A 13547-nucleotide genomic window follows, 5' to 3' on the forward strand; every position below is an offset into this window, starting at 1 on the left:
GTACCAGGGATTGAACTCGGGACCTTGAGCTTGCCAGGCAAGCGCTCATTCTGCTGAGCTATCTCCCTGGCCTCTTTTCATTCACAAAAATTTCACAGCTACATTTTGTCATTTTTTTTGCGAAATTTTTCAGAGGCCTTCCTCATTCTTATCTGCCAGAAGTGGGTAAAGAAAAGAAAGCATTTTTATTAGTTACTGTTAGCACGTATCACTCACCAAGGGCCTATTCCTCGGTTGGTGTTTTGGGGCCACCATGGCTGACTTAGCCCGAAGGTGTGTGTCCCTGGGAGCGTTCCCTCCTGGAAGGGAGACTTTCTAAGGAGAGGCTATTTATGGTGGATGCTCAGACTTGCGGTTTTCCTGTATAGTTGATAAGAACATTTTTTCTTCTTTCTCTGTGGTTGTATTACCTCCTGTAGACCTAAATAACTCCCTTTTCCTTTCAGTAAGTCACGTATCATTGTGTCATCTGATGTCTGGGTTATTTTACCCTCAGCACTTGGTGCTGTGTGGTGAACTGCACTGGACAGAGTCCATCCAAGCGTGAAATCACTGTTTTGGAATCAGGGGTTGGATTCAAACTCATGATTCTTTTTTTCAGTTCATAGAATATGTCCTCTCTGGAAGATCTCTGCAGAGGCTTCTTTGTTGTCATTTGTTGGATATAGCCAAATTTTCTTGAGTGCCTGCTGTAAACAAAGCCATATATTTGGCTGTGGAAATATATGCATGAATTTTAAGGTCACAGTGGCTTCCAGAAAGTCTCGGATGATTGAGAAGGAACTTGTGAACCATATTTGTCCTTTCAGCCCTATCTGCTTCCAAGCTGTTTATGATTTACAAAGATTTTATTATTATTATTATTATTATTATTATTATTATTATTATTATTATAGGGCCAGAATAGATGCCAGAGCCCAGTGTGGAGGACAGATCACTGTGGGAGCTTGAAATACGTATTGGAAAGGACCAGAAGACTGACAGGGAGTGAATGGCTTTACCTAGAGAGCAGTGAATGTAGAAAGCAGCTGTTGCTCTTGAGGCTACCGGAGCAGAGAAGTGCTATTCACTGGGCCCTTTCTGCAGTTACAACGGCCCTCGTTGCTATGGGGCATTAGAATTAGTGCTGCTTTAGAGCCAGGCCCAAGGCTCTGCATGAGTTTGTGGCTGCCTTGTCAACTGCTTTCGCTGCAGAGACTGCCAGGGCCAGAAGCTGTCGGCCTCTGAAAGTACTGGCCTCATCATTGTGAGATGAATCCAAGACCTACATGGCCAGGAAAGCTAGCAAAGGTTGTTCTAAAGTTTCTGGCCTTCTGCAGTACTAAGGGTAGCACTGAAAAATGGACATAGGCTAGAGTCTTGGGAGAAAAATCCCTGTATTCTTTTTATTTCTGTTTTTTAAATTAATTTTATTGAGAAACAAATAGCAACAAGACCATTTCAAAACCAATTAGTAAGACAGTTTCAATAATTAATGCACCCTGTATTATTTGTATTTTCTCTCTCTTTCTCTGCCTCCTTCCCTTCTTCTCATTCACCCTCTTGTTGCCTTAAGGAAACTTGTTTGGCTGTGTTTTGAGGGTTTGTTTGTTTGGTTTTGTGGAGTTGAGCTCTATTCTAGGAAGGTCCCAGAGACTGCAATCACTTGTGCATTGGATGGGTTTTTTTTTACATGAAGTTTCATATCCTTGTCCATTGTTATGGTTTGTGTCTAGATGTCCCCCAAAGCCTCCTACATCATAGGTGGGGTTTTTCAGTGGTGGCTAGATCTAAAATGTATGACTGCGTACTGCTAGGATTAAGGGCTCTGGGATTAAGGGTGTGAGTGCTGCAGACTTGCTCTTGTCATCTGCTTGCTTTTGCTGTCTTCTGCCTGCCATGAACTCTTTGTCCTCTGTGTTGCCTCTTTGCCATGCTGCCCTGCCTTGGACCTAGCCAATTATGGACTGAAATCTCTACAGACTGTGAGCTAAATAAACCTTTTTTCCTTTAACAGTGGGTGTCAGATATTTTGTGTCAGCAGAGAAAAGATAATTACTATATATCATGGCACATATGAATAAGATACATAGTGTTTCTGGGCCCATTTACCTGGTGGTAGATTTTGTTGCTGATCTCATCAAGGATTTTGAAACTGAAGAACTAGTCTCCTTTTCTGAATGTCATATTAGAACAAGAACATTGTGTAACATTATTGGGAGATACTGCAGTTGGGTACTAGGTAGGTAAATTGATTTTGCTTTCATAAAATGCACAAAAACATTTTCTCCACCGCAAGCAACTATTAAATACAAGTCTGCTACTGTCGGCTTCTCTTGCCTTTCTCAGCGGCGTGGCCTCTGGGCCACAGTCCTCTGTTCAGTTTGACAGGCTCTGTGGCGCTGTTCTAATGCCTTTCTCTGTCTGCTCTGACTCCCAATCAGCATGGTCTTCAGCAGAGAAGCCATCAGGAGACTTCTTGCCAGTAAGTGTCAGTGCTACAGCAATGATGCACCAGACGACATGGTTCTGGGCATGTGCTTCAGCGGCTTGGGAATCCCAGCGACACACAGTCCCCTCTTCCATCAGGTGAGACACTGTTTTGTATTTCTGCCTTGAGGGTGAAGGGGGAGTTTTCTTCTCACTTAAATATTCTACTTAATTCTCCTCATATTTTGGAAATGATCTTAAGAACTCCGTTGACTGGCTCAGGGCAGCATTCTTAACAGGTTGTGTGTTATTCCTATACATCATGAAGATGGAAGGCAAGGGACCAGAGAGATGGCTCAGTGAAATAGGCGCTTCCCTGGCAAGCGTGATGGACCTGAGTTCAATCCCCAGTTCCACCAAAAAAAAAAAAAAAAAAGATGGAAGGCAAGAGCATCTAGAACTCCCAATGATGCCAGACTTTGTAGAACCGGGAAAAGCTCCTCCCTCTCTCTGTCTCTGTCTCTTCCCCCTACCCCCTTTCCTATCCCTCTTCCTCTCCCCCTCGTGTTCCCCTTCCTTTCCTGTTATGGTTTGTGTCTAGATGTCCCCCCAAAGCCTCATGCAGTCTTGGGGAAGCTTCTGGAGTTTGTGATTGATTACTGTGGGTGTGGATGCTGCATCTGCCCTGGGGCAGGTAGTTTGCATTACAATGTAAGGTGGGAAGAGAAGTTAGCAGCTTGAGCTGCTGCTCCTCCTCCCTTGTGCGCTTGCCCTTTGCCACCACCATGAAAGGTTGCTTTCTGCTCTGTGCTGCTCTGCCTTGGACCCAGCTCAGTAGGGACTGAAACCTCCAGTAACTGTGAGCTAAATAAACCTTTTCTTCCTTTACTTTGGTTGTCGGGTATTTGTCCTAGCAATGAGAGAAGAATAGCTAAGACACTTCCCTTCCTTCCTCCCCCCTCTTTTTCTTCAGTTAATAATGACATTTAAAAATTATTGAATGTTGTCTATAAATACAAAGGACTAACAGTATTGTCCTACTAGCTGTCAAGTGCGAGCCTTCCTGCACTAGCCTGAGTTTGTACCCTGTTCATCGCCTTTAACAACAACAAGAAACTGGGCCTCTCTTCCCTTTGTTTATTATTATATAAAGTGGTTAAAACCTATTCAATTTTGGGATGGTATCTAAATATGTTCTACAAGTTATAGGAAAGAAGCACAAGAATATTTACCAGGAGTGATTAATATTTATTGCTTCCCTATATTCATTTGGGTGTTAGAAATAAAGAAATCTGTGTGTATTATTTTTAGTAATATTTTAAGAATCTAGGCAGTAGATGTCCTTTTATCCTAAGGTTAATAGTAGATGTACATAAACTAAAAATAACCTTAGGCCTACATCCATCAAATGTACTTATTGAAGAAATTGAAAGCTCTTTGAAATTTGTATATAAATCATGCATATTTTCAGTATTCTTCCTTATACTGAAAATGTAGTCTTCATGCTTTATTTAGTAACCAGTCATAAATGCTACCATTGCATTATTGAAAATTGAGCATGGCAGAAATGCCACTACTGAAAACAACTTGTACAAGGCAAGGAAAATATTTGCAGTATCAAGGAGGGCAAGATCCATTTCTATGTCCTTGAAACAGTAGGAAAGAATAAAAATAGACCTTTAATAAAGAGAAACACGTGAAAACCTTCCTGGTTCCAGTCAGAAGGCACTTCTTGGTCTTTTAAGACCTTCATCTGAGTCAAACATGACTTAGAAAGGCCACATACACGTTGCTTCTTCTCCTCCTTTATCTCATGCTTTGCTCAGCAAAGGAAGGATAATTGAAACTGCTGGTGTCTGAGGGAGGTAATTTATCAAGGTTAGTGTGACAAGTCTTAGATTTTTATAGCAACCCTTTTCTCCTGGGGAAGCACACATTAGTAAATAAAATGATAAGAAGAAAAGAGAGAAGGAAAGTAATTTAATGCTTGAGCAAAGCCCCTTTGAAGGTAATTCAAAAAGCTTTTCAAAAAACTGTTTACCACTTCCCACACTTTAAAACTCTTTACTTTTCTAATTACAATGAATTTTAAACCTTTCCAAAATCATAAAATATGTTTTAAGACCTGTCCTCTCCAACAGATAGTGCGATTTCTTCCAGTTCTTATTCCTTTCTGTTAGAGAATGTGAAATAATTTGGACAGTACCTTCTATTTGTAAGGTTTGAACATGGAGCCAATGGTATATTTGTTCATATTGACGCAGAAATATAAAGCAAAGAGATAAAAATCTCAAATTCTTGGTGATTTAGAGGTAGATTATTTGGAAACAGTCTCAGTGACAACCCTGCCCAGGCTTTGTTCCTTCCAGTTTTGGTCATTACATGATATTGTGGAGTCACTGGATCTAGAAGGGGACTCCACGAATGTTCAGTGCATCCCTTTCTTTAGAGCAGAGTGTCTGGAGTACAAGATTTTCTCTTCTTCCAAAATTATATAGCAGTAATGAGTATGGAATTATATAATGGGAAGTGAACTCTCTGCATAAAGTAGAATTATTAAACTGGGAAAATTCATCAAAATAACCACGCCAAGATTCTAGAAATCAAATGCAATGATAAATCGAGGCGCATTCCTGCTATACTTTTGAATCAGAACGGTGGAGGTTGGAGGCTTCTTGCCTGCAGCTGCTGCCATTCCTATCCCCTTTCTCCCTCAGCAGACTAGAGAAGAGAGCAGTTTTACGGGTGTGGGCCTGGCTGGAGTAGACAGAACCTTTGCTGACATAGGAAATGAACTTGATTTGGAAAACAGTGAAAATCTACATATAGATCAACTAAAATGGTCATTATGAAAAAGAAGAAGGCAAGAACAACTTGTGTCTTTACAGATCTAAGCTTGCAGACTGAGTTAGCGTGAAGGTGTATACTAAGGGCCAGTTTACCAACATTCGAGTTGTGAACTTTCACAGATAGGAACAGACCTCACATTAGGAACATTCATAAATCCAAACGAATTGTAGCTCTTTCCCTGCCGCCGCAGAGTCGCGCGGAGGCGGAGGCGCGGGTGTGTTCAAGATTCGGCTTCACCCGTAACCCACCGCCATGGCCGAGGAAGGCATTGCTGCTGGAGGTGTAATGGACGTCAATACCGCTTTACAAGAGGTGCTGAAGACCGCCCTCATCCACGCGTGGAATTCGCGAAGCCGCCAAAGCTTTAGACAAGCGCCAGGCCCATCTCTGTGTGCTTGCATCGAACTGCGATGAGCCTATGTATGTAAAGTTAGTGGAGGCCCTTTGTGCTGAGCACCAAATCAACCTAATTAAGGTTGACGACAACAAGAAACTGGGGGAATGGGTAGGCCTCTGTAAGATTGACCGTGAGGGAAAACCTCGTAAAGTGGTTGGTTGCAGTTGTGTGGTGGTTAAGGATTATGGCAAAGAATCGCAAGCCAAGGATGTCATCGAAGAATACTTCAAGTGCAAGAAATGAATGAATAAAAATTTTGGTTCACTTTAAAAAAAAAAAAAAAATCCAAACGAATTGTAAAAGTAGCTCGCGTGTCTGTGGACATTGTCACAGTTGTGATACTACGCGCTTAGTGCACACTGTGATAGTGTAGAGTGGCGCAGTGCTCAGTCGGAGCCCAGGCGTCCAGAAGCAAGAAGAAAGCATTAGTGATGTGGAGAAGACTGCTAGGAAGAGCAGAACAATAGAAAAGGAAACAAAAGTGAAAACAGTGTAAGACTTATTTTGTGAAAGTTGTGACTATTCTCCCAGGACAGAATTTGTTTGTGTATCAGAGAATTACTGACTCAGAAATATAATGCTTGAAACCCTCATAATGATACAGCTGCATAAGCTTTTCACACTCTTCTGACCATTAGAAAACAGCACGTGGGAGAGTGTAGTGAGCCCAACAGGAAGTAAAAGCTAAAAGCATCTTGGAAAACTGGCTGAAAGTGTGGATACGCTTTTCATAGGCGGAGGCCTTCTAGGCTTGAGATATTTAAGTATAACTTCTGCCTGTGGACTGGCCTCGCCAATAAGCTATCTAGGTATAGAGATGACTTGTAGCAAGCCAAGCAAAAACTAAAAATCTAAAGCTAATCATTGGTAACACATTAGAGAGAAATATTCCACAGAGTGATTCTAAACAAGTTACTTTGAAAAGCAATTAAAATAAATCATATTTGTATTGATACACTATCCAAAATTAGCAGTTTTAGTAAATAATAATAAGACATGCATGTTCAGGAAAATATGCAGTGAATAAAAACTAATTTTTAGTCAGATAATATACTGCTAGATGAAGACTTCAGTACACCAGTAATGTCATAATCATAGAATTAAAGAAAAATATGATGTCACAATATGCAGGGACTCTTGTTAGAAAAACAGGGGTAATGAGAAAGAGTTGCGTGAGACATCTGTAGTCTAAACATCAGATAACTGAGATGAGAATTTATCTAGATGACTTTAACAGTATAGTTGAGATGACAGAAGAAAAAAACCTGGTGAATTAGAAGAAAGATAAATAAAAATTACCCAGTCCAAACCCACTACTATGATGAACTACTGGATTATTTTGCTGAATTCACACACCTACAATATTTAAAAGGCAATGAAATACCCATCTCTGACAAAACTAAACAAAAAAAGAGGATATAAATGAAGGATCATTTTGTATCTGTATATACAAAATAAGATAAATATACAGCTACTTTCTCTTAATTCAATGAGAAGATTTGTACTAATAGTATTTGTGGACAGGATATCATGTCTGCATCTTGTACTATTAATAACCACTACAAAGACAATATGCAATGTACTGATTATTGAAACTGCCCTATTAATCGGTTTTGAAACTGTCTCATTGCTATTTGTTTCTCAATAAAATTAAAAAAAAAAAATTACCCAGTCCAGGGGAAAGAGAAAAAGACTACCAAGCAGAGTCTAAGAGATGTGATGAAACATAATGTTTCAACATACAGCGAATGGATGTTCTAAAGGAGAGGGACATACATTTCATCATAACAAATCCCAGTACATCAGAAAGCGTAACAGTTGTAAATATATACATATAGATGTGCCTAATAACAGCTCTTTAGATTATCAAAAATATAGGCCATCAGGTCAAACTTAAAGGAGTAGGCAGAAGTTAACTACTTGACCTACCTACTATATATAGAATATTTCATCTAATAACTTAATATACATTCTTTTCAATTATATAAGAACATTCTCTAGGATAAACCATATGTTGGGCATATAATAATTTTGCAGTACATTTACAAGTAATGACACTATAGAAAACATGTTTTCTACAAAATTAGAAATGAAAAACAAAAAATTAGAGGAATTCCAAGTATTTAGAAATTAAAGTTTCGGAATAGATCATAAATCTAAAAGGAAATTAAAGAGAAAATTAGAAAATACCTTGAATGAAATGAAAATGAAAATTGAGCATATATCAAAATTGTGAATACAGCTACCAGTGATTAGAGGAAAATTTATAGTTCCATTTATTGTATAAAAAAAATTCAATCAATAGCCTTAAGTTTCCACACTGAAAAGCAGACAAAAAGTATCAAATCAAACCTAAAATAAATAGAATGAAATATTGAGCAGGACAAAAGAAATCAACAAATTAGGAATCAGAAAAATAACAGAGAGAATCACTAAGACCAAATAATAGTTATTTTCAAAAGATCAACTAGATATTTAGCTAGGTTGATTTGAAAAAAGAGAGATGACACAAATCCCCAAAATCAGGAAAGAAAGAGGGGACATCATCACCCTGATGAAATTGTGTTAACATAGTAGATGATTTAAATAAAGTGGAAAATTTCCAGAATCACAAGCATTAGCAAAACTGTCTCAAGAAAAAATGCAAAATGAAATTAAATTTATATCCACAGAAGAAATTGCATTATAAAAGGAAAAGTGCTTTTCAATCATTTTTTTTTTTTTTTTAATTTTAGCGAAGGGTCCACAGGGTGTTCAGGGTCTCACTACTAGATTGGACTCGTAATGATATGCCTTTTTACAGACTCCCAAGAGCTGGGATTACAGGTGTGTGCTACCACACCCAGTCTCAATCGCTGTCTCAGTGCGCCCTGGGGGCGGAGCTGGCACCACAGGCCCTGGGATTGAACCCCCGGCCCCTGCTCCTGCTTGCAGGCACTTTAATCCACTGAGCTATTTGTCAACTCATAATTTTATAAGACCAGTACAAACCTGTTATGTCAGAGATTCATATTATTATCTTTAGAGCAAGTACTAGGAAATTTCAAAATACACCTCAAATGTTAACAAAAGGATTAAAATAATATATTAGAAGAATAAATCACAAACCAGTTTACTCTTAAATTTAAATGCAAAAATCATTAAAAATATCACCAAAGTGAATTCAGCAATATTAATATAATTAAGAAAACCTAGCAAAGTATCTGCCACAACCAGCTGGGCTTCATCTCAGGAATGCAAAGTTGGTTTGATATCCAAAAGTAATTATTATAATACAGTAAATGATTATGTGAAGAGTAAAAACCAAATCATTGTTCTGATAGAACCAGACAAGGTGACAAATCTAATAGTCCACCATAATAAAAATATAAAATGTAACTCAGAAAAATAGAAGTGTGCTCTCTTAACTTGGTAAGAGATCTACAAAATAACAAAATTAGGAAAAAGGTACATCCAGTCTCAACACTTCTTTATGTTAGGTGCTGGGGACTGACTCTGGGGCCTCACATTGGCCACACACACTCTACCCCTGAGCTGCCTCCCAGTCTCACCACTTTTGTTCAATGCTGTATCTGACATTAACCAATGCAATAAAGCAAGAAAAAAAAAATCTAAGGATAGAGATTGGAAGAGAGGGAGTAAAAAAGCCTTTTTTTTCTTCCCATAGGAAACATAATCTTGGATTGTAGAAAAATGTGAGGAATCTACAAGAAATAAATGAGACAAGCAAGTTCAGTGAGATTTAGAATACTAAGTCAGTATACAAAAAACATTTGTATTTTAACAGTAAGAAATCAAAATAGTTCATTCAAAATAGCTAATGAAGAAAATACTTAATACATTTCTCAGTAGAAAATTACATTGTGCACTGGAATTACAGAATATTGCTGAGAGAAATATGGATCTAAATCTTTGGTGGAAAACCTTTTAGAGCTTTCAATAGACAATCACGCCATACGTTTACCACTATTGATCTAATTAGATATATACCACAGTTACTGAATTTGAGAGCTACTACTTCTATAGAGACAACTTTCTTTGTGATGCTTTGTTTTGTTTTGTGGCAGGGTCTTGCTTTGTATTCCAGGCTGGCCCTGAGATCCTTATTTAGCCCAGGCTGGCCTTGAAATTACCTGATCTTCATGCTTTAGTCTCCTGAGTGTTAAGATTATAGGTATGCACAATCATGCCTGGCCTTTGTTAATATTTAATTCTGCTTAAGATGAATTAATTTTATTAATTTTATTCTAAATGCACGTAATCAGTGTTCTGGATTAGAGATAGCTACCCTGGCTCTCATTTTTAAACTAAGTAGCGCACAGTAAATAATAAACACCTACCCACACACCTTTGACCTAGTTTCTACTTCCAGGGCAATGTAAGAGCCAGGTTAACAGGCCTGCGTAAGTGTCCAAACAACTCATAGACAAGGAAAAAGAGAAAAAAAAGTTTTTCTTTTCTTAGAATGGTGAGACAGATAACTGTCTAGTTCCCCTCTTAAAAGGCTTCCCTCTGTCACCCACTTGGTATGGACATACAAATATCGGACTCTTAGTCTTTCTTGAGATGTAACTGTACCCCCAGGGTGATAGTGTTCAGGACATTCTGGTATCTTGAAGCTTAATCTAGTGACCTAATCCAGGGATATAATGATTGTATCTGGTTTCAGTTTTCCTTCTAATGCTGTAATTTGCATTTTCAGTCTCAGTGTTCCAGGCTCTGTCTTCTGAATATGTTGCATTTTCTAAGTTAAGTTCTAGAGAATTTTGAAGCAATGATAACACAAGCCACTTTCTAAACTGTCTTGCACACTGTTTTGGATTGTTTACATTTCTAGAACCAGAATTACATTGCCTTTCTCCCTGATGAATTCCATGTTTTGTTTAGTTTTTTAAAGGCATCACCTCATTATGGTACAGTAGATAGGCAGGGAGACCCTGAGAACACCGTGCTTCAAGCACCCACGTCAGATGTGTGACAGAGTTCTTCAGAGGAGCCAGAATAATTTTTCTGCCTTTTTTTTTTTTTCCAGCAGTTACGGTACTAATTTAATGACCTACCATGTAAAACTTTTTATATTTATGACTGTGCTTGATAAATCTCTCAAAGGCAATTCTGAAACACAAGCAAAAAGCAGGGCATTTTGGATATTAAAGTAATGCGGGACACAAGAGCGTGGAGCCTAAGTTAGAGAAGAAGTAGAAAAAAATTCCCTTCTTGTTTTTTAGATTCCCATAACCAATCCTAACTACTGAGGCAGAACAGTTGCTTGCGCGTTATTAATACAGTGTTAATGTTAATCTAACAATGCTTCAATGTTCTTCTGAAACAATCACTTTTGGTCAGCAAGAGAGCTAACCCTCTGTTCTCCATGCAGGCCCGGCCAGTGGATTACCCTAAGGACTACCTTTCTCATCAGATTCCCATATCATTCCACAAGCACTGGAACATCGATCCGGTGAAGGTATATTTCACGTGGTTGGCACCTAGGGAAGAAGACAAAGCTGCACGGCACACACAAGAAGGCGTCAGGGAAGAGTTGTAAGGCGGGGCGCCCGCGAGCAGCTTGAGGAAGACGCAGATGTGGAGCCTTGGCTTCACTCACCGTGCTGTCTCTGCAGTACTGCTTGGTGACTCCACGTGGCACCGGGCACTTCCTGACTATGGGAAATAATGTAATTGGCATTTTTTGACATGGAAGGAACAGGAGTCATGGGGTAAAATAATTTTTTTTTCTGGGAAAAATCACTTGCTTTTGACTTACACACTTATTATAATACAGTGATTACTGTGCATTTTTCAAGCTGTGTGACACAGCAGCTTTTTACTGCCACAGGAAAATAAATGGTACCAGAAGTCCCTTTCCTCTTCTTTCTCTATGTTATGCTGAGTTTCACTTGGGCATAATCCAGAGATGTGTCTGTTGTCCCTAGGTAAAGCAGCGTGAGTGTCTTTTGTCCTGGACTTTGGCAAGGCATGAACTTTTAAACCATACTATCCAAGATGACATTTGGTTCCTGGGAACTCAGTAGGAAGGATGTTGTATTGAGAATCCTTTGTAAAACACCCTAAAAGTCTTAACTACGGAATCCCCTGTAGTTTACATAGTCACGATCGTTTTATCTGTTCTTTTGTTTGCGCTTCCTAAGAAGAGAACAGGAGGTCTTCTGCTGGCACCTCCTGTTTGTTTAGAAGTGCACCTGGGTGCCATTTTTCCCTGAAGCCTGGTTTTTATGGCCACTGGCAAGGAAGAGTACTGGGCGCTGCCAGAAAGCAGTGTCCTCAGCCTTGAACAGCAAGATTATGAGCTCCGCGTGAGTCTCAGGGAGTGAGTTGTGTTTGAACATGGTGTTTTACTTTTGTCTTTTTTTGGCTGTTACTGATGCCTTTTCTGGCTCAGAATGGACAATTCCAACCCCAGTGAGGAAATCCTTATAGAAGGACAGTGTGATGATCTTGCAGTTCCTCTGGCTTTTTAAACAGTGACCCTTGAACACTGTATCCTGAAACAGCTGTAATTTTCAAATCATATGTTTAATATATAGTAATTTAACATTCTGCATTAATGTATAAAATTATTCTATATTTTAATGTTTTAATTATATAATTCAGTTTTGTAAAGGTATTTACATGAGATTTGATTTTAATACATTGTAAATTAATTTTAGTATAGTAAAATATTTTCTTTTCCTTTTTTAAAAATAACTGTTCATTAACTTTGCTTATAATACTTTTTGTAGCCAAGCAGAGTATTAAGCCATACTTCCAAAAGTACGTTATGTATGTATGTTGTTTTTTAACAATATATTTTTCATGTAGCTTAGACCTGACTCATGCACAATGATGCAACAGTATTTTTCCATATATCAAATACCAGCATGAGTGTATTTCAGTTCTGGTATAACATGTGCTACTACAGTCTTTTAATGGAGTGCACTGGATTCAGTTTGTGAAATGGAATTTTGGGATTCATCTGAGGAAAGGGCCAAGGGCTATTTGCTGGATAAAAAACACCAGGGGACTTTTGAGTTCCATGGAGCTGCCCTGATGGTGTCAGGATCATCGCCATCATAACAGGGACTTTTGTTGGTACCAGTATATCGTCTTCCTGTCCTCTGTCCTAGAGGGCCCTGTCTGCATACATCAGTAGAAGAGTCTTCAGTTCTTCCTGCATCTGCTACTAATTGTTCCCACCCAGAGACATTTCATTTGGTGGGATTGAACCCAGCGTGTCAAGCTTTCTTCTGTGTAATGATCAGTGCCTTCTATTACTTCTAGAGATCATCTGCTGGTACCTCTTGGTGTTTTGTTAATTATGTTTACTTGTTGGAACTGTGTTAACTCTAACCATGAATAAAACGTCTTTTCCTAAATTTCTGATTTCTCAAATGTTACACTTATTAGTCCAGACTGGCATGGGGGTGGTGAAGGGCATGGAGGAAAGAAATGAATGAAATCAGGGAAAAAGTTTGCAACTCAGTTAATACAGTTTTAAGAGTAAGAAACTTTACTTTCTTAGAGAAAATCAACACAAGTTGGAAATAGAAAGTCTATAAAGTCATTGCATTTCATACCATCAGAGGTGCAATTTGAGAACTGATTCCATGTAGTTCATATCTGAAGAACTCAATTTGAAGTCTGAACTTTCAGAAGACTGGCCTCTTCACATTTCCTTTGCTTCTTAAATGGGAATTCCTTTCCAAATGGCTATTTTAATCCTAGAGATAGCACCAAGGATTTATTTGTAGAATAACTGAAACATCATTTTTACTTCTAAGCTGTTTCTGATGATGTAGCCAAAGCAAGTTGACTAGGTAAGATTTTTATATCTTGCAGCTAAATCAGAAATCCAGACCAAAAAAATAACCTTTATAGAAGACTTGGTAACAAA

General features: G+C 38.6%; 1 protein-coding gene and 1 pseudogene across 2 annotated transcripts in view; both read left to right on the top strand.

Moving 5' to 3' along the window:
• The window catches only part of B3glct (beta 3-glucosyltransferase), a 113167-nt gene extending 100119 nt beyond the window's left edge, over window positions 1-13048 (top strand). The window contains exons 14-15 of the mRNA XM_023715057.1: window positions 2424-2568; window positions 11034-13048. Of these exons, the coding sequence (XP_023570825.1) occupies window positions 2424-2568; window positions 11034-11201 (313 nt within the window). The 3' untranslated portion in view covers window positions 11202-13048. The remainder of the gene's footprint in view (window positions 1-2423; window positions 2569-11033) is intronic.
• On the top strand, window positions 5436-5925 carry LOC101579271 (annotated as a pseudogene). The gene has a single exon (XR_002821068.1). The product of XR_002821068.1 is annotated as a 40S ribosomal protein S12 pseudogene (transcript).
• Window positions 13049-13547: the final 499 nt, after the last annotated feature.

Source organism: Octodon degus, unplaced genomic scaffold, assembly GCF_000260255.1.
Source record: "Octodon degus isolate 3935 unplaced genomic scaffold, OctDeg1.0 scaffold00038, whole genome shotgun sequence".
Lineage (NCBI taxonomy): Eukaryota > Metazoa > Chordata > Mammalia > Rodentia > Octodontidae > Octodon > Octodon degus.